This window comes from Bicyclus anynana, chromosome 9 (genome assembly GCF_947172395.1).
Source record: "Bicyclus anynana chromosome 9, ilBicAnyn1.1, whole genome shotgun sequence".
Lineage (NCBI taxonomy): Eukaryota > Metazoa > Arthropoda > Insecta > Lepidoptera > Nymphalidae > Bicyclus > Bicyclus anynana.
In genome coordinates, this window is record NC_069091.1 from 11,107,263 (window position 1) to 11,128,100 (window position 20,838).

A 20,838-nucleotide genomic window follows, 5' to 3' on the forward strand; every position below is an offset into this window, starting at 1 on the left:
AGGAACTTAAGCTAACGTATCCTAATAACCATTAAATATCTTTTGGGTCTTTGACATATTCTCGTTAATAATATTCGAATTGATAGTTCGATTTTTTATTGTTCCAGCTAAGCTAAGCAGCTATTCTTGTTAGATATTGTTTTTATTACAAATTAAACGTAACTTCATCTTTTAGTAAACTTGTTGTTGACCGTTTTTATGCCATTTAACTACACAGACCGGCATTTTTAGGGAGATTTTTGTTTTTTACTCGACGAAAACGATTAAAACAATAAAACATGAATTCTATAGAAACAGTTTTTTAAATTCGATAAAACGTTAATTCTCGAGGTAATGTCTAACGAAGCAGGTCACTATATAATTCGTCTGAGGTTTACACTCACGAATTATATAGGAACCTGCCTAGGCCTGAGTATATTAACAAGTTCTTGTAACCCTTTTCTCGTAGATTGTTGAGAATCAATAAAACATTTATAAAATTAAATTTTTTGGTATGTCTTTATTTTATTGTAAAAAAATTAAACATAGAAAACAAAAATTTTATTAGACTGTTTGTTGATTACACTGCAGTTTATTTATTACATTACGACAGGAATAGGTTGAAAACCTTAAAAATAACAGGTACATAACACATTGAGCACTTCAACAATAACAAAGGATAAATGCCACATTTTTTAGTTAAAATAAAGTTAGCTAGCTAATTCTTATACACAGATTACTCTCTAGTATAGTCAGAAGCAGTCTTTAAGACGTCTCGGAAAATAAGCTGCAGGTGTCGCTAAGTACGGGGTGGTTTCTCTGCCGCCGCGCTTTTAAGTTATCGCTGATACCTAAAATCTTGTATTGTGCAGCTTAACGCACGATGTTCCAAAACGGTATAAAGATTGCATCCGACTATAGGACGATGCGATTGCATTTATAAACAGTCATTATTACTATATTAGTATCTTAGTACCTCCTAAGAGTAATCTGTGATTTCAACACAAAGTAAATAAAAAAATATGTATTAATATTAAATTACCAATTCCAATTCACCCATAGGAATGAAGTATTTTAAAAGTATACAAAAATATATATTTTTTTCTAGTTCTGAATAGTAAAATGGTTACACATTGTAGAACGCAAGTAATTGTTCAAGAAATTATCTTACTACATTGACGGTTTGGTATATTAATATCAAATATAGATACACATACATAATGTACAGATAGGCCAATAGGAAAGTTTGATTTTAGTTTTTCAACTACTGGGCGTACTGTCATTCAGGGAGCCAAATGTATACATTAAATATTAATGATATGAATACAAAAGCCCAAAAAGAGCATTGGTTTTAAAATGTTTGTCTGTTTGAGCAAGTAACAGTCAGATTTTCATCCATAGGCAGAAATACAAGAGCCTTGGCTAGTATAAAAAAAACTTTTCTACTTAGATATCCCAGCATAAAGTGAAAGAGTTTGTTTGTATATTTAAAGAGGCCAATCTCCAGAACTAGCAGTCGGATTGTATTTCTTTCATTATATTATTATACTTATATAAAAAACCTAACCCCCCCACTGTATTATGGCTCTGGCTAGACTCATGAGGAAGAGTTATTAAGCACTTTAAAAAAGAAAGGGGGGGGGGGGGGACCGACTGTATGCTAGTATTCTTTACAATAATGCAGATAAAACGAGACAATAGAAAACATTTAATGTTTAAAATCTCAAGGTAGAACAATATGGACTGTATTTGATTGGTTCACATTATTGGTGTTAATCGGCGAAAAGTTGGGCTATCCTGTGCTAACGAATAACATAATTTATTTATTATAGTGGCAGTACTGTGTCTTGCTATGTTTTTAAATCGCAATCAGAAATGTAGAATTACTTTATTGCATATATCAGTGACAGACATATTAACTTTTTTTTTTTATTCTTTACAAGTTAGCCCTTGACTACAATCTCACCTGATGGTAAGTAAGGATAATGCAATCTAAGATGGAAGCGGACTAACTTGTTAGGAGGAGGATGAAAATCCACACGGTTCCTACACGACATATTGACAGTTTCCTTTCGGTTTCTACACGACATATTGACAGTGTTATATAAAATCAGTTTTCTGTTTTGTATTAATGTGACTTGTGAGGCTTATATTAATGTGACTAGTAATCACTTTACTTCTACTATACAATTTAATTGTAGAGATTCATATACCAATGGCACAGTGAGTTAAAATTTACTAGGAAATACACGACAAACATCAATACTAAATACTACATTCCCATTTATAATTTAATTTTATGTATATAGTATAAGTAATAAGAAAAGTCACATAGACATGTATGTACATTGTAATACAAAATATTTAATTGCCATTGTTATTATTGCTTTAAAATAAAATATCCAAAACCGTTTTTTTAATAATTTAAAGTTCTTAATATATAAATATTATTTACAAAATTGACTATAATGTATAAGAGGCCCTAAAAGTTATTAGAGTTATTACATATTCGTAAGATTTAAATATAATATGTATATCTACAAAAAAACACCTGTCCCAAATGGTCAAAAGTATATAAGGCGGCAAGAAACTTGAGGCGAGTTCGGCAAGAATTCTGGCCAGTAATGTTGACAATTTTATCATTGTTTATACAGTCAGATTACTAAACGAAAGATCAGGATCACAGTTACTCATAACGTAAGCGTAGACAAGGAAGTCCATAGACGGATAGCATCAAGGCGACTCGATATCTGGGCCTGTAGCCATGGGCCACGTCGATTCTCTCTCTATGATCGCAAACGATTCGAAAATGATTATGTATGGGAACGTTTACTACATTTGCTATCGACAGGTCACTTGATCAAGTTATCGATTGGTTCTGTCATTCACATATTTTTTTTAGTTTTCTAAGCGTTAGCGTTTGTAGAAAGAGAAACGACGTGTCACATGGCACGTCTAAACATGTTGCATATTATAAATAAACAAATAGAATAAAATTTATTGGTGAAAAATGGTACAGTGTGATGTTTGTGGATTTGAAAATCGTACGTGTTTTGGACACCAATCAGTTTGTCTGTTCTTTTTTCTGTCTACGACTCATATCAACACATTTAAAATCCGTTATATTTGAGTTTAACTTGTTGTTATTTGAAATAAAATTGTTGTTTCAGTATCCTAAACTTTATGCCTGTAAAATAGTATCTAGTATTATATAATGATTTATTTATTTTGCTATCATCCGCGAAAACTCGGCGAACCCATGCGACAACGTCACCCAGGTCCACAACGTGCAATTGCACGTTGTAGAGTCAACATCTCCTGAGGATGCTCCGGTTTCGGGGTGAAACGTACGTAGAGAGTATTTTGTCGGACCTGGGTGACGTTGTCGCATGGGTTCGCCGAGTTTTCGCGGATGATAGCAAAATAAATAAATCATTATATAATCATGATGAACTTCCGCAAAGTAACGCCTGCTTCTATCCAATAGTATCTAGTAGTTATTGATGGCTATTTTACTAACGGCAAAGTTATTATTGGGACAGGTGACTGAAGGGTGCGTTCAAATTAGCTGAACCTAACTGTTGCAGCTTGTTGTTGAATTCATTCAAATAGCCCTTGAATTCACCCTTACACTATGATATAATATTACAACTAATAGTTGGTATTTAATACACTTGGCTGAAATGCTGTATATTTAAAATTTGGCTAAATCACAAAAAATAGGTAGAGGTATACAAACATCAAAATAAATGTTTAACAATTTATAATAAATTAATAGTCACTATTTTTTTCTTATTTTATCTTTGGCTTTATCTGGAAACATGATATATTGAAATGTTCACACATTTCTCGTACCTGAAAGCAAAAACAGAAACGAATTAATGGATTTTTATTTCTACTCCATGATGTGCACGTCCGCTACATAAAGATTCTTCTAGACGGGTGTATAGAAGAATATTTAAAATAATACTTTTAAATATATTCTAAAAGGAGTTGGACTGATTTTGATGAAACATGAATGTGGGTCACTGGATTTGACATAATTTAGATACACCTGGACCTGAAGGTGCAATTATTTCTAATTAATTCTGTTCAACTATATATCTATCTATCTATAATATCTTAATATATACAAATTACGTGTCATGTTGTTAGTCCGCGATGGATTCTTAAACTACAGCCGCAGGCCATTTAATAGGACTTGTTGTTTGTCAACAGTGACTCATCATTTCGTCATTATTAACAGCCGATGGACGTCCACTGCTGGACATAGGCCTCTTGCATGGATTTCCAAACAAAACGGTCTCGAGCCGCGAGCATCTAGCGGCTCCCCGCAACCCGCTTGATGTCCTCAGTCCACCTAGTGGGGGGTCGACCAACACTGCGCTTTTCGGTGCGGGGTCGCCATTCCAGCACCTTTGGACCCCAACGTCCACTCTTCGAACCGGCTCTTCGAACTATGTGGCCTGCCCATTGCCATTTCTATTGCTGTGATCACAGAGAAACCCCAAGCATAGCTTGCTCCATTGCCCGCTGAGTGACTTTGAGCCTTTTTGTGAATGCACAGTTAGCGACCACGTTTCGGATCCGACTAATGGCGGTATAACCATTCGAAACTAGCTGGATTTTGTAAATAGCACAGGCCGGTGTCGGGCAGCAGCGACATCGGTGCGGAAAATCCAGCCCTGCGAATGGCCAACCCGCATGCCCAGCGTGGTCATCTATGGGCAATTTCCTTATAATGAACTACAACAAAACTCAACAACAGTGACTGTCTACGACTAATGCAGTGGACTTCTGGGCCCTGCCCCGCGCGCAAGATTTCACACCCCCGCAGTCATACGTCCCTCATCGGTCATATGGGAGTGTCATCAATAAATTAGCCAAGCTACAGGGAACACATCTCACCACACAGGTGCCGTAGTAGATGTGCGCGGCGGAGGCGAGCGCCGTGAGCGCCCACAGCAGCAGCAGCTCGGCGGCGGGCGACGCGCGCGCGCACAGCACCGCGCCCAGCGCCAGCGCGTACGGCGCCAGCAGACCGTTCCACGCCTCGCAGCGCGTGTCGCTCATCTGAGACACGATCAGGCGGCACTGGGAACCAATAAAAACCGTTGTCAGATACATATTATGCAACTGCCTGACGCCGTGCAGTTTTACCCGCGTGGTTCCCGTTCCCGTAGGAATACGGGGATAATATACAGCCTTCCTCGATAAATGGCCTATCTGACACTGAAAGAATTTTTCAAATCGGACCAGTAGTTCCTGAGATTAGCGCGTTCAATCAAACTCTTCAGCTTTATAATATTAGTATAGATTAGTACTACATGAAACAGCTCTCTCAAAACTATTTTGACAGAGCTGCCATTCATCCCAACCACAGAACAGACAACGCTTAAAGTAGCAAGGGGGCGTGGCTCGCTTACACCCGGGTGTGCGGAGCTTCGCAAGCGTGTCCGCGCATGTACTAGCAGTCTAGTCATTCATCATCATCATCAACAACCCAAATTCACTTTTGAGCACGAGTGAGTCTCCTTCAGAATGAGGGGTTAGGTTAATAGTCCACCACACTGACTCTATGCGGATTGGCAGACTTCACACACGTAAAGAGTTAAAAAAAACTCTCAGCTATGCAGGTTTCCTCGCGATGTTTTTCCTTCACCGTTTGAGACATTTGATATTTAATTTCATAATATTCTCACATTGATCATCACTATCAAGCCATATTCGGCTCACTGCTCAGCTTAAGTCTCCTCTCAGAATGAGAGAGGTGAGGCCAATAATCAACCAAGCTGGCCCAATTCGGATTGACAGACATTGATATTGGATTTGATAGCTTACATTGATATTGGAGAATATAGTCCCGGTGAGCACGTAGAACAGTCTTGGTCCTCGGCTGAGCACGTCCGTGGGCGAGTACACCGCCCACACGGTGCTGAGCACGAAGAAACACAGCAGCGGCACTAGCGGCCGCACCGCCTCACAGAACGGACGCATTTTACCCGTGCCGTCGCGATACGATCTGCATTCAAATGAATAATTTAAAAAGGTATATAAATTATAATTGATAATATTCCTACGTCTTACGTCCACATAATTAATGTGGCAGCTATTTTTAATAGATAACTCAATTAAATCGGAAAAAATACGGCAAATTGGACACTCATCGCAACGTTTAACAAGATAGCTGAATGACGCTAGTCATTTAGAGTTGACTGATCATTAATCTGTGGTCATTGATGAATTATTGACGTTGACTTAGGGTGAGCATGGCGGAGAGGTTAACAAATTATGATACGCTTAGTAATAATATTAGGATTTTACAAAAGAATTCTATATAATTCAAAATCAAGGCACCCTTAATCCACACAGTCTTGTCTAATGTTTTTGTAAAGCGCAAACACAGAATCTTATGGGTGACAGAGCGTCATGCGAATTTGTGGACACCTGCCGTATCACGTGACACGCGTGCGGCCCTGTCACTGACGTCACTCACTTGTATATGTTCCACAGTATGACAGTCTGACTGGTGATCATGGCGGAGAGGTAGAGCACGACCTCGAACACGCTGCCGGGGGTGAGTCCGCCGGGCAGGGTCACGTGCCACGCGTGCGGGCCTATCACTGACGTCACTAGCAGTAGGATGCACGAGCCCTGCAAACACGGAATACTTCATCATCATCATTAACAGCTGATTGTCGATTACAGCTGGACATAGGCCTTTTGAGGAATTCCGACCACAACAGTCTCGAGCCACCAACATCCAGCGGCGAAAACGTCTACCTTCACCTGAGTTGTTTTCGTTTCCGTGAGAATACGGGAATAAAATATGACACTAACAAATAACGTGGTTGCCTAGTGGTAAAAGAATTTTCAAAATCAGTTCAGTTGACAGAGATTTCCCCCTCCAACAACACAAACTTTAGCTCTTTATAATATTAGTATAGAGTATTCATGATGAGATGGTTTTCAACTTAACAACAGGGCCATACTTGTCTGTCAAGTATAATAATAAAAAAAATATTATTCTCTACTACTCACAATCATAGTAAAGTCGTATCCCCAGGGCAGGAACATCACACCAGTGTTATATTTCTCCCAATGTGTGAGGTAGAAGTTTATAAATATATTCCATATTACGAAGAAAAATCTCAGTGGACTCAGCTCATCTCTGAAACAAGACAATTAAAAAAAAATAGTAATAGTAAGTAAATAAGTGATTAGTTTTCTGATTGTGTAAATGCCGTAGGCTCCTTAATGAGATGAGAGGACGCCGGTGGTTTTCTTGGGCTTGGGGGCTTGACTTGACTCCATGGCAACCCTTCGCTACCTTAACCATTGAAGTTTTAAATTAAATTGTGTTTTTCGAAGAGTTGCCGCGAAGATAAGTGACTGGCGACTGGGAATATAATTTTTCATATTAGGCCAAAAAAAAAAAAGATAAAAAAGTTACACTTTATACTTAGGAGGTTGAGGGTCTGGATCCTCAAAACCTGCTACCTCCCAAAGCCACCATAGTCCAAACTCCAGAATTGGCTACCGTGCTTACTTATGGTAGGAGCATGAGCTGACAAACTTTCAGATTTTATAAAATGATAAAGACCTGTGGTTCACGGGCTCTTAGACTATAAGGGCGTCTCCTCTGAGACTCGAACCTCGGGTTAGGGTTCTGTACCCAAACCGTTGTGCATTGCAAAGTATGGTTCATCACAAGCCATTGTGTACTGGAAGCTTGTAGCATGGTGCGGACGACACGTCAATGCATATGAAGATTCATATTATTTTCCTGGCAAATGATGTTACACTGTACTTGTTATAGGTACTTAAAGGGTAACTAGTGAATGCTACACATAACGAAAACCCTGACTGTCGCAAATCGGTTTTGCTTTTGCAATACAGTAAATCGAACATGTACTCGCAAATAAATAACAAACAACAACAAAGTAATTATGTTATATTTTGCTACGCCGAAGTGAAGTCGCGATTTATATATAAAATAAAAGTCACCAATATGTTTCTCTTCTCCTCTAATGAGTAGAGTAGTAGTAATGTGTTAGGAGTGGTCACAACCATAGATAGTCCATAGTCCAGTGGGAAGGGAATTAACCCGTAACTTCTCAGTTTTGAATCTAACCCTTTTACCGTTTAGTGTGAGGCTTAAATGTTACTAAAAAATCGGTGAATGTATGTGATGACTGGCTGGCCTATACACTAACTTTGAATAACGGTAGTGGATATACACGAAAGGACAATGGTCTATTTCCAAACAAATTTTTGCTGACATTTTTTTCAAGCGTCTATGAATGAAAAAAATATAAAATGATAGATAATTATTTTCTTAACAATTTATTCTTATGGTTTAATATTATGTGAAGTCTGGAATTCGAGATATTTATGTTTGAAGTTTTAGAGGTTATGTTTTGTCAACAACGAATAGAGACCTACTTTTTAAATTGAAGTCTTAAGTATTCCATGATTATGAAGCTGGGTATTTGGGTTCGATCGAAGAACATAAAAAGTAGGTTTGATCCCCATTTTTCTCTTAGACATGGATAATATACATACTTTATAAAAAAGAAACCTTCCTAATTAAATCTAAAAATCCAACGTGGAATTTAATACAATAGTGTTTTAAGTCAGTAGTTTAGCGGGAGAATCGGTGTCCATAAACATAAGCGGTCGTTAAAAAAGAATGTAGGTACAGAAAATCATTTGATAAGTATCGGAAAAATGCAACAAGATTTACAAGACGCTTAAGTACGCAAACAACGAAATTACGACGCGATGTGACAACTGACTGACAGTTCACAGTTGAATTGATAGTGCATGACTTGTCATAGGAAGACGAAAAAGTATCGATACTTTATAGTATCGATTAATGATTATCGATCTCCTTTCGATACTGTTATTTTTGTAATCAATAAGTAATCTTCAGGAAATTACTTACTATTTTTATTTACGTTTTACCTTTATTTAAAATCATGTCGAACATACTTAAACAATAAATACGTTAGTAAACACTTGTTCCTTTCCTTTAATTATTAAAATATATCATATGGCTTACTGTTGGTAATAATTGTTATTAACATGTTTGACTATTATATTTTGTTTATTTTATTACTTAAATGTAAAATGCCGCCAAGTAAGAGTGAACTTTAGCAGTATTTTGTCATGATTAGAAATAAGTAATTTAAATTAAATAGGTGTACCTATTGCATTTGAATTAATTACTATTACTTGTTTGAAAATCAAAATATTTTATATGTATTTCAAAATAATTATATTAATTCGACATAAATATTAGTTTATATGTTTGTTCTACTGAAATTAAACTGATGTCATTGAATATGTGTAGTTCAATGACGATATTTTATTCGATTCGATACTGGCTTTTCGGTATCGTGCGCGTCCCTAGTTGTCCGATATATGCAATATTCGTATAAATAGTATGGTTGCCATACTCAATTATTTAAATGTAATTGATGTGAATATATTTTAGTTTTTGGACTTAATTGGACCTTTTTCTCTGTTTCAAAAAATTAAATAAATTATTTTCTACAAACTGTAATAGTTTACATTAGTAGACGCTTATGAATTCTATCAACAAATACCAGACCATTGTCCTTTAAGTCACGTGATTTTTCGTATTCACTATCTATTTATTGATCAAAATTTACCAATCAGTGTGTTTGACATTGTGATTTAAAAACAATGGATTTAACGGAATACGAAATATGCCGTTGTTTATTTTTGATTTGATGTTTATTAGGTGGCTAATATAACAAAGATAGTGTTCATAATTTTATAATAATTATCGACATTATCGTTGGCTAGTTCGATTAAACATTGTCAATAGCTATGTCCTGCTGCCACCTACACACTACCACAACATTTTAAATGCTTGCCTAGTCTAGCAAACTACCAAGTAAAGTGAAATAGACAAAATGTTGTCCAATGTTCGATCTCTTTTTTTTCTAACACAATGAAAGAGATAGCGGTATTTCCGGTTGCGCCGCCATAGGTTGAAATTTGTTCATTTCTCTTCACGAGATGTCGTTGGTCGTATGTTATAGTCTATCAAGTTCGTTTATGACACTCCCTTGATATGCGGGCGACGGGGGGAAAGACTGCGCGGGTGTGAAATCGTGCGGGGAAGTGAGGTGGGTTTTTCATTCATCGCTACATGCCCCTCGGCGCGCGCGGACCTTCAGGAGTGTTACGAACGAAGTTGTCAAGCAATAGCACTACTGCCGGGCAAGCATGGGCAAGGGATAAAATTTTTATCCACCCATTATATCCACTGACTAAGGATATAAATCCACCCGTCATAGCATGGCCACAAGGAAAAGACAAATTAATCCCCGATTGACATTACGCGTGGAGATCTTTTCCCCGACTATGGCATATGGAGTGGATAAAATGATATACTTTGGGACTTTTGACATTTAAACGCGATAAATTTATCCCTGTGAAGTTGATGTGGGGATAAAACTTTACTTAAAAAAACAATTATGTCTCGCATGTTTTGGTCTTTAACAATTGCTTCGCAATATGGGGTAGGGTAGGGGTAGGGTAGGGTAGGGGTAGGGTAGGGGTAGGGTAGGGGTAGGGGTAGGGTAGGGGTAGGGTAGGGGTAGGGTAGGGTTAGGGTAGGGATAGGGTAGGGTAGCGGTAGGGGAAGGGTAGCGGTAGGGGAAGGGTAGCGGTAGGGGTAGGGTAGCGGTGGGGTAGGGGTAGGGTAGCGGTAGGGTAGGGGTGGGGTAGGGTAGGGGTAGGGTAGGGGTAGGGTAGGGTTAGGGCAGGGGTAGGGTAGGGGTAGGGTAGGGGTAGGGTAGGGGTAGGGCAGGGGGAGAGGTATAGAAGGGTAGAGTAGGGATAGAGAATAAGTGCACTTATGTCAAAACGAAGCTTGACCGGGTCCGCTAGTATGATAGATACTATAGATACCTACTACAAACCACCGCAAAAAACAATCACCAAACAAAACAATGCCCACAGAAAACAGATAAATAATATGCACAAAATAACCAAATATTATCAAATTTACGTTTATTTTTCCACTATTGATATACCTAATGCCAATTTATAAGATATCTACAAATGGGTGGACAAGTCTTTCCCTCCGTTTATCCACCGGGGATAATATATCCACCAGCGTGCCCATGCGCGGTGAGTGGATAAAACGAGTGTGGGGGATAAACGTTTTATCCTCTCCCCGTGGATAAATTTCTCCCTTGCCCGTGCTAGCCCTGCTGGTGACGATTACCTCCCAAATATGCTGTACAAGCAGGTGGGTATGAGTACTGTGGAGTACGAGTCGAGGCCGTGGTCGAACAGCTCGCCCAAAGGCCCGCTGGTGCCGGTGCGCCGCGCTTGCTTGCCGTCGATGCCATCTGCAATATATACTTATTAAGTACTAGCCGACGCCGTAGTTCCCGTTCCCTTGATAATACGGGAATAAAATATAGCCTGACACTCACTAATAACGTGGCAATCTAGTGGTAAAAGAATTTTCAAAATCAGTTCAGTAGATCATTAGATTACCCCCTACAACATCACAAACTATACATGTTTAGAATTTTAATATTTAGTACTCAGCTTAAGCTATTGCTTTCAATAATTTCTCGGATATCTCAGAATAAACTGATGGCTGGACGGACGGATGGATGGATGAATACGAACAACTGTTTTTTTTTTTTTTTTTAAAAAAGAATATTTGCCATATTTTTTATAATATGACCAATATTCCCATTACCCTCCAACTAGTCGGGAAAGACTGTGCTAGGAGTGGGTACGACAATAGACCAACGGGGTGAGGATCGAACCACCACCCCTCGGTGATGAGTCCGACCGCTCTTACCGTTGAGCTATTGAGGCTATAAACTGTTGCTATAGTAGTCCTAAGATATGTCAACGATATATCTCGCGACGAGAAAAAGACATTGTCAACCGACAAAGTATTGAAAATAGAATAGATAGAGAAATAGCGCTGATATCGTTTTCTTTATCGTTCCATCGCAACGAAAGAATGATATATTAAATTTTGCCGCTATTGGTCGTCAGTTGCCTCTCTCATCACGAGATATCCCGTGGTGCATTTTATTTTCAAAAAGAATATTTGCCATATCTTTTAAAACATGACCAATATTCCCGTCCCTCTCCAAGAAGCCAGAAAAGACAATTAAAAGTGGATATGACGGGAGACCAATGGGCAGGGATCGAACCACCACCTCTCGGTGATGAGTCCGGCCTATTTACCACAGAGCTATTGAGGCTTTGTGCTTAAAGTTAAGTTATCCACCATCTACCTTCGCCTAATTAAAACGTTTAAGCTATAATAATATAGACAAAGCATGTAAATGTATAAGCAATTGGTATTTCGCAAGGCATGCAAAAAATAAGTCCTATAATCCGATGCGCGACCCTGTATCCTGCAACTAAAACGGCATAGATATTAGGCATAATATCTATCCCTTAGTTAAAGGATATGAGGCATATGAGGCGGACATGAGGCATATGAGGCGGACATGAGGCATATGAGGCGGACATGAGGCATATGAGGCGGATATGAGGCATATGAGGCACATATGCCCGTAATTTCAACGGCAACTTTACTTACAATGACCATACTGTCATAATTCTGGTCCCTCTGGGACTATTATAGGCAAAATAAATAATTGATAGCCAGTCAGCTTATTGATTACTATATGTGTTTAAATAAAATTCGTTTTCTGGGCAAAAACCTAAAATCCGGGATAGAAAAATTGCTCTAAAAATTAAATACATAGAACTTATTAGTCTTTTGAATTACAATAATTATTTTATAAAGTGTACTTTTAGACAGATATACAGTATATTTGACACAAAAAGATTGTATGTTATGTTTCTGATAAATATTTTATACCTAGCCTTTAACTTGCAAAGGTCAAGTCGTAAATTGTTATAGAAGTTAGGTAAGTAAGCAATAAATATTCTTTCCTGCTTCATTATGAGACACTGAATATAATTCATACTATAATATTTAAAATGCGAAAGTCTAGTTGTCTGTCCGTTTTCACGTTACTCTACTCCCGCGACTCCGTTCGCGTGAACTTTTTCAAAAATCACGCGAGAGCCATACATTTTTCCCGGATAAAAAGTAGACTATATTATTCTGCTCCCAGGTCTTATTTATCTTTCTACCAAATTTCATCCATATGATATATCCAAATGATGATCATAAATGATGGGAATAGAAGAACATTTTGATAAGTGTCATAAAGACTTCGATTATTAATGATGCTGGTAGATAAAATATTAGATAGATAAATAATAATATAGATAGCAAACTATTCAGAAGTGGGATATACTATTCGATCGAAGACCCGCATGAAAGTGAATAATATATATATTGTTTATCTAAGTTAGTACAATAAATTAGAATATTACACAACATAATCTAATCGCGGACGGAATGAGGATGCTATACGTTTTCGTAAACGCTTGTTATGTTATCACAGCGAGACGTTACAATGATTACAAAGGGCATAAACTCGTTATAATATGAGAATGTTAAAGATTACAGGCGAGCCGAACGTTGAAGATACTAGTAGACGCCTGTGACTTCGTACATGCATATTTACTTTTGATATATTTGTATGTAGTCGCTCCACGCTTTAATTAAAGCCTCAAAATAAATATATGCATTAGGACAACAAACACATCGCTATCTAGCTTCAAAGCAAACTTAGTTAATGTTATGACTACTAAGTACCTACTAAGATGACCGATAAACATACTTTATACATGTTTAATAGAACTTAACTATTTATAACTCAAAAATATCTGAACCGATTTGGCTGAAAATTGGTAGGGAGGTAGCTTATATAACAAGGAGGCGGACATATCATACTTTGGGTAGATGTAGGGTAGGGGTAGGAAAGAAGTGCTGAAGTCAAAGTAAAGCTTAATCGGGTCCGCTAGTGATTGAAGGTTATCAGCTGAAAATCAGCGCTGTATGTCCAACATTTGCTTTGTACATGCAGCACAATGCTGAGCTGGATTCTTTTTTAAGGTTGCGCCAAATATGACATAGTGGTGTTCTGATGCTTAGACTACTTTTGGTTTTTAACTTGCCCAAGTGGTCTGGATATCAGGCACTGCAATAGTGTAAAGGGGTTAAGCGTGGCACAATTTTTTTTTTAAATAAATGTTTTTTTTCCGTCATTTCAGATAGGCAGAATCTTCCATTTGTATAAAGACCCTTGCATACTCGTTCTACTTCCCTTCCATTCTCATTGGTAGGTATTTTATACAAGCGCCTGGGATCAGACAAGCCCACGCGAAGGCTAGCCTTATCTTGGCATGCATGATGCAGGTTATGTAGGAATCGACTATCCCATGGGAACATAATAAAAGTTCAATTTTATTTGGTTTACAGATACAACTATACCTACTAATATTATAAAGCTGAAGAGTTTGTTTGTTTGTTAGTTTGCTTGAACGCGTTAATCTCAGGAACTGGTCTGATTTGAAAAAATATTTTAGTGTTAGATAGCCCATATATCGAAGAAGGCTATAGGCTATATATTATCCCCGTATTCCTACGGGAACGGGAACCGCGCGGTTTTAACCGCGTGGTTCCCGTTAACCGCGTCAGATAAAGTAACTATCTTTAGAAACGTATCCCGCCAACAAAATGTGAATATGCAAAATTACAAGGCGTCTTTACTACCTATACACAAAAAATATTTTCAAAGTCTTCAAAGTCAAAATAAAAAATATTTTCAAAGTCTGACCCTTTTTGTATGACTAATTAATTAATTATATTGTTTAATTTAGTGCTAAATAAATAGAGACATTGTAGATTTCATAGAACAATCGTCACACATGGACTTTGTTTGCGACCAAGTAGGTAAATTCTTTGATTTGCTTAAGTCATGTAATCTACAATTATACATTATTACGATACTTATCACGCAAGTTGCTAATTAATACAGCCAAGAATAAATAATAGGTTCATGATTTCTTTAAGTAACGAGGTAATTATAAAAATAAACTCAGCCTTGGGCTGGCTGACTTTTTTAACTTAATCATGGCTTTATTATTATATTTGGCTAACGGATGCTCGCGACTTGGTCTGCAAGGAAATTGGTTTAAAATCCTCTTTGGGGTGAAATTATAAAAATTCTCGATGCACATTATATTTTTATACTAGCTCACAACTTCGTCCATGTGAAATTCAGTTTTTCACAAATCCCACGGACACCATAGATTTTCTGATAATAATAAGAAAACCATAGATTCTGCGATAAAAAGTAGCCTATATGTTGCTCAGTAACCTCCTCCATCTACCAATATTGTGTATATAAAATATTATACAAATTACTCTTTAGGCAATACAATTTTCTTTCACTCAGGACAGACAGGATAGGTTAGGTTAGGATTAATATTCTGACAGAGTATTATTTACAATCACAGATGTTTTTAATAGTACACTATGATTATTATGCATTGTTTGTAACTTTATCCAAATGGCTATTGTGATAACTAATTATATCCAGTTGTATAGCTAATCTGGACGAGTAAAACATTTTCATAGTTCTTCATCTATACTAATATTATAAAGAGGTAAAGTTTGTAAGTTTGTAAGTTTGTCACATTTTTTAAATGGGGTAATCTTCGGAACTACTGGTCCGATTTTAAAAATTCTTTCACCAGTAGAATGCTACATTATCGGGGAGTGCTATAGGCTATATTTTATATTGGTATCATATATATTAGCCGAGTTATCACAGTTTTTGTCATACAGGTCGGACTGAAAATCCTCTTAAACAGACTTATTCGCATGCGCTGCCTTAACTATTGTGTAAAATTTAAATTAATGTATGGAGACTTTATGTATCTTCAAAAGTTCTACAAAAAAGTCCGCGACACCATATATCTATCTTCTATATATTAGCAGATATAGTACCTTTTGTGTTTTAAAAATTATTAATTTTATATACTTAGGTTTACGTCATTATTTATACAACTAAACTTTAATCCTTATTAAAATAAATTATTTAATAATCACAAGAATATTATGGAGATAAGATTTGCCCTTTACAGTATGTTAATTACTTAAATAGTTTCGGAGATAATACAAAATTTCTAAAAGACGCAGAAATTCCGCTATATGACGCCCCGCGCTTTCATTTACGTAGTTCCCGTTCCCGTGTGAATATGAGGATCAAACATAGCCTATGACACTCGCAAATAACGTAGCTTTCTATTGGTAAAACAATTTTCCAAATCGGTCCAGTAGATCCAGAGATTACCTCCTATAACCACACGAACTTTACCTCTTTATATTATTAGCATAGTCTCTATTTCTCTTGGTCATACCACCACTCTCGAAGGACTGGACCGATTTTGCTAAGGGTAGGAGTAAGATAGAGAAGTTACAGGGTAGGGTAGGGTACGGGTAGGGAAGCGTAGGGGTAGTGTAGGGGTAGGGTAGGTTTAGGGCCGGGTTTAGGGTAGTGGTAGGGTAGGGGTAGAGGTAGGGTAGTGGTAGGGTAGGGGTAGGATAGGCGTGAGATACGGGTGGGATAGGGGTAGGAAAGGGATAGGGTACGGGGAGGGTAGAGTTAGGATAGGGGTTGGGTGTAGGTAAGGTAGGGTGTAGGTAAGGTAGGGGTAGGGTAGGAGTAGGTTTGGGGTAAGGTGGGGGTAGGGGTAGGGTGGGGGTAAGGTAGGGGTAGGGTAGGAGTAGGCTTGGGGTAGGGTAGGGGTAGGGTGGGGGTAGGGGTAGGGTAGGGTAGGGTAGATGTAGGGGTTGGGTAGGGTTGGGGTAGTGGTAGGGTAGGGGTAGGATAGGGTAGGAGTAGTAGTAAAGTTGACATCGAAATTTACGCGGACGAAGTCGCGGGCGTCCGCTAGTTGGTTTATAATAAGACAACTTGGGGAAATTTTAACAAATAAGTGAAATGTTTAGTTTTTCACAAAATATAAAACATACATTGCTGATGTTGGAATTTGATGATGTCCAATTAAAAATATAATAAAGTAAAAACAGTTTACAGTTTGTGAATGAATTACCATGAATTTATTCATTATTTTTTTTAAATAAGTACATATATTATAATATTTAGAAACTTAATAAAATATAAATTTTATTTTTCATTTCTGTTGCTGGTTAAAATTTATATACTTTTATTTAAACATTAAATAAATGCTGAAATAAAATTAAATATACCTATATTATATTTATTACCCATCTGTTGGCAAGATGTACAATCTACAATCTATGTTAATAATATTTTAGCAGTCAGGAATTCAAAAGAAAATCAGAAACAAGCAATCCTCTACATTAAGAAAAATTATGCAAGATTCAAATACAAGCTAGACAACTATTTTATTAGAAATATATATACAGGTGTATTTCCCATAACTCTTATCTTTTCCTCTTATATTTTCCAAGGAAAATTATTTAAAATGTTTGAAAAACATGTTATTTGAATATTTTTGGAGTAACTAATATTTCTTTTTCTTCAGTTACAAAAAATTAGTTTTGCAGTTTGGCTCCTATAACAACTCCTTGAAGTTATGGGAAATACGCCGCAACATCCTGTATAAGCTGCAATGAGAGTGATGCACTAAAAATCATAGTTTTCGTAATACAAAATTAACATCATGCTCACCGAGTGTATAAGCCACAAATAAATTGACTGCAGTGACTGCCCACACCCAACTTGGTATGTGATCATTGGTTATGTTCTCCTTCGTGAGCGCATGGAATCCATAATCATAGTACGAGAACAACAGAAAGTTAAGGACTGTCAGTAGGAAGCCAGTGAATGTTAGCAGGTTTGGTGCCACCCACACCGGGCAAAACTGGAAAATTATACACATTAAAGCCACCATACAAAATACTACTAGTGTGTCTGCTCAAGAAATTGCATTTATGACAGGTGGGCGATAACATGAGAGAGAGAGAGAAAGCCAAAAAAACGAGTTTGTCCCATTCTCACAACTAGTCAGAAACGCAATCTTTGAGCAGCCGGACTTTATAAGCACAAAACTTTACTACAATTGTTGTATTTTTTAAAGAACATTATTTTGTCAAACCTTATTAAATACAGTCAATATTCCTCTTTTCCTCCAATTAGTCGGAGACTTTATACAAAATATTTATAGTGATTGGAGTATACCCAATAAGTATATAATATTACTACTGTAACTTGTGACGGACGGCCCCACTCTTCCATAACCAGTAGTTAATTCATTTGAAATAAATAATCTTCAAACTAAAAGACTAATATAAAGAGGAGTAGGGTAAAAGTATTAGGAGGAATCATAACCATGACCTCTGTGTTGAGTCTGGCCTCTTTGATGTATTATTGGCAATTGAAAGTGCTGAACAGATTCTGATGAAATAAAAAAATAGTATACATATAATTACTGAGTCAATCATCATAGTAGTGTCTAGTGCTTCAACCACTTGGGAGTTCCAATACTAAGACTGCAAGTTCTTAGCTTTACAATAGCATTAAATGTGATGTAAATAAAAAACTTAAATATTAAAATTTAGTAGAAAATGCTAAATTTGCATAATTATAATACCTGTACACACCAATCCCAAAATGGATGCATAACATAGTTACTTAAAACGCTTGTGTCTTTGGAGTTGTACTGTAAAGAAATATACATTTAGGTATTTATATCTAAAAGCATCATTATTGAATAGTAAATACAATAATTAATTTGATGTTAAATGTATAAGAATTATAAATTGTAAAAAAAAGCCAGATTATGAATTATTATTTACAAACAGCATAGGAATAGATTATAGTTTTAAATTGCACCCAGGGTAACTTCGATTTTAACATTACCACAGGATAAATTTGACATTGGATAAATATTTCAATTATTACATTATTAGCATAATATCTAGGACAACAGGTAGATAGAAGGTACATTTATAATTTTATACACAAGTAATCTACATACTTATATTATAAAGGGGTAAAGTTTGTGGTATTGTAGGGGGTAATCTCAGGATGTATCAAATCAATTTTGCGAAAGCTAAATATTTATGAGTGACATAGGCTATAATTTTATTCCTGTATTTTCATGGGAACAGCCACTATGCAAATGAAACTGCCGGGCATTGGCTAGTGAGTAATATTGACATCTTCAAATATTAATCATTTATGACCAACAATATTCTATCATAATAGATGCCTACAAAATCACAGCAAAAAGTGATCCAAATTTTACTTTTCCACTGAGCACACACATGCACAATTTTGTGTCCACTTATGTTATAATTATATTTAAGTATTTATAGTTTTAACACTTCCTGAACACACAACTCAATATTGTGTATAATGACAATAACAACATTTAGGTATTATTTGTACAAATAACTTTGTTGTTTAATATGAGAGTAAGTAAATGGAATTAAGACAATTAGCCACCTTTGTTCGCCTCAGTTTCGACGCGTTAGTGCCATATCTAAAAGTATAAAATCGTTGTTTGCTACAAGGAGACGATTTTCGGCAAGGCATCAATATCGATAAGTTATTAAAGTACCAGTTTTTACTAGCAGATAAATTAAATTTTCGGAACTGATATACTTCAGATAAATGGAGAAATTGAGCAATTTCTGCAAGCTAAGTTAACCTAACTCGGCCGATGTCGGCCGATTTATGGCTTCCAAAACACCGGTAATTATTCATGTTCGAAGTCCAAGCATAGCAGTGAGGTATTAGATATTAAAATGCTGGGATTTATAAATAGTAATTGAAAGTAACTGCATCAATATTACTTACTTTGTATTTTTCAAAACCTTCCAATTTGTCCTTTGACAGGAAACGAGCCATTATGAGGCAGGTTTTAAACAAAACACATAATATTCAATGAGATTCGATCCTTTATTCTATTCAACGAAATGAATTCTATTATGTTGTTTAACTTAGCTGTTTCATGCGAATAATTTACGCTTTTGATAAAATAGCGAATACGAATTGAGCTACTACTCACTACGATATTTTTTTTCGACTAAAAAAAATTAAGTCATCATTGATCATTTTGACAATGACAATGAAACGTCAATGTCAAATCGTAAGATTTTTTAAACTAGCTTTCTGTGTGTTGGATTCTAGCTTTATTAAACCATAAACACTAACATGTCTCACACTAACATAAAAATAATATTATGTATAAAATAAAACTATTTATTTATATTATACAAATAAAAATTAATTAGATGAAATTGGACGAAATTATTAGATGGAAGTTCTACTTGCGCCATCTATTGTTGAATATAATATCTGTTTTCAAATTTGAAAATAACCGGGCTTAGTAGATAGCAAAGTCTTTCTTCTTCTTTGACTGTTTTTCGATGTTACGAATATTTTTATGATATCGAAAAAATATACTATTATAACCGAGACCCTAGCAAAACTTGTAGGTGCGTTATTGGTCCAATGAGAATTTGAAAGTCTCAGTTAGCGAAATGGCTGACCCCTTTATGATCAATCAAATAATAATGAATAATATTATGTAAAATTTACTCTGAAATATTGAAAATAATGACGGTAATATGAAATACATACATGATATATTTGTGACATCCTCCGTGGCGCAGTGGTGTGCGCGGTAAATTTACAAAACGGAGGTCCTGGGTTCGACCCCCGCTGGGCGATTGAGGTTTACTTAATTAGAATTAAAAAATTAAAAAAAAACATCTACAGGGCAGTACCAGAAATAGGCAATACCAACGAATATGTGGCATCAAGCGATTCAGTGTCCTGGGAAAAGTAATGGAACTGGTGGAAATTAATGTGGGTATATACATTTACCCTATGAAATGAGTAATAACTTGTTCCCCTT

At 36.4% G+C, this 20,838-nt stretch overlaps 1 protein-coding gene across 1 annotated transcript; it reads right to left on the minus strand.

Moving 5' to 3' along the window:
• Positions 1-479: 479 nt before the first annotated feature.
• LOC112043913 (ethanolaminephosphotransferase 1) lies at positions 480-20,021 on the minus strand. The gene is made up of 9 exons (XM_024079577.2): positions 19,776-20,021; positions 18,565-18,633; positions 17,643-17,835; positions 11,246-11,372; positions 7,021-7,150; positions 6,476-6,633; positions 5,821-6,001; positions 4,888-5,073; positions 480-3,834 (listed from the first exon to the last, which is right to left on the minus strand). Exons 1-9 carry the CDS (start codon positions 19,824-19,826, stop codon positions 3,772-3,774), a joined length of 1,158 nt encoding a protein of 385 aa, XP_023935345.2. The 5' UTR covers positions 19,827-20,021; the 3' UTR covers positions 480-3,771.
• Positions 20,022-20,838: the final 817 nt, after the last annotated feature.